Source organism: Bison bison, unplaced genomic scaffold (assembly GCF_000754665.1).
Source record: "Bison bison bison isolate TAMUID 2011002044 unplaced genomic scaffold, Bison_UMD1.0 scf7180017470442, whole genome shotgun sequence".
NCBI classification, from domain to species: domain Eukaryota; kingdom Metazoa; phylum Chordata; class Mammalia; order Artiodactyla; family Bovidae; genus Bison; species Bison bison.
The window spans coordinates 1-660 of record NW_011377185.1 but is presented as its reverse complement, the minus strand read 5'-3'; the positions used below and the strand labels follow the sequence as shown (position 1 = coordinate 660).

At 64.1% G+C, this 660-nt stretch overlaps 1 protein-coding gene across 1 annotated transcript; it reads left to right on the top strand.

The window, feature by feature from the left end:
• Positions 1-3: 3 nt before the first annotated feature.
• CXCR3 (chemokine (C-X-C motif) receptor 3) lies at positions 4-657 on the top strand (the record flags this gene model as incomplete). Its single annotated transcript, XM_010837423.1, has 1 exon — positions 4-657. A coding segment is annotated over one exon (654 nt), but the record flags the coding sequence as incomplete, so codon positions are not given.
• Between the last annotated feature and the right edge of the window lie 3 nt (positions 658-660).

Below are 660 nucleotides of genomic sequence, written 5' to 3'. Positions count from 1 at the left end.
ACCTTCTACGCAGGGGCCCTCCTGCTGGCCTGTATCAGCTTCGATCGGTACCTGAGCATTGTGCACGCCACCCAGCTCTACCGCCGGGGCCCCCCGACTCGCGTGGCCCTCACCTGTGTGGCAGTCTGGGGGCTCTGTCTGCTCTTTGCGCTCCCAGACTTCATCTTCCTGTCCTCCCACCATGACAACCGCCTCAATGCCACCCACTGCCAGTATAACTTCCCACAGGAGGGCCACACGGCTCTGCGCATCCTGCAGCTGGTGGCAGGCTTCCTGCTGCCCCTGCTGGTCATGGCCTATTGCTATGCCCGCATCCTGGCTGTGCTGCTGGTCTCCAGGGGCCAGCGGCGGCTCAGAGCCATGCGGCTGGTGGTGGTGGTGGTGGTGGCCTTTGCCCTCTGCTGGACCCCCTACCACCTGGTGGTGCTGGTGGACACCCTCATGGACCTGGGGGCCTTAGCCCGTAACTGCGGCAGAGAAAGCAGTGTGGACATAGCCAAGTCGGTCACGTCGGGCATGGGCTACATGCACTGCTGCCTCAACCCACTGCTCTATGCCTTTGTGGGTGTCAAGTTCCGAGAGCGGATGTGGGTGCTACTCGTGCGTCTGGGCTGCCCTGACCAGAGGTGCCACCAGCGGCAGCCGTCAGCTTCCCGCCGG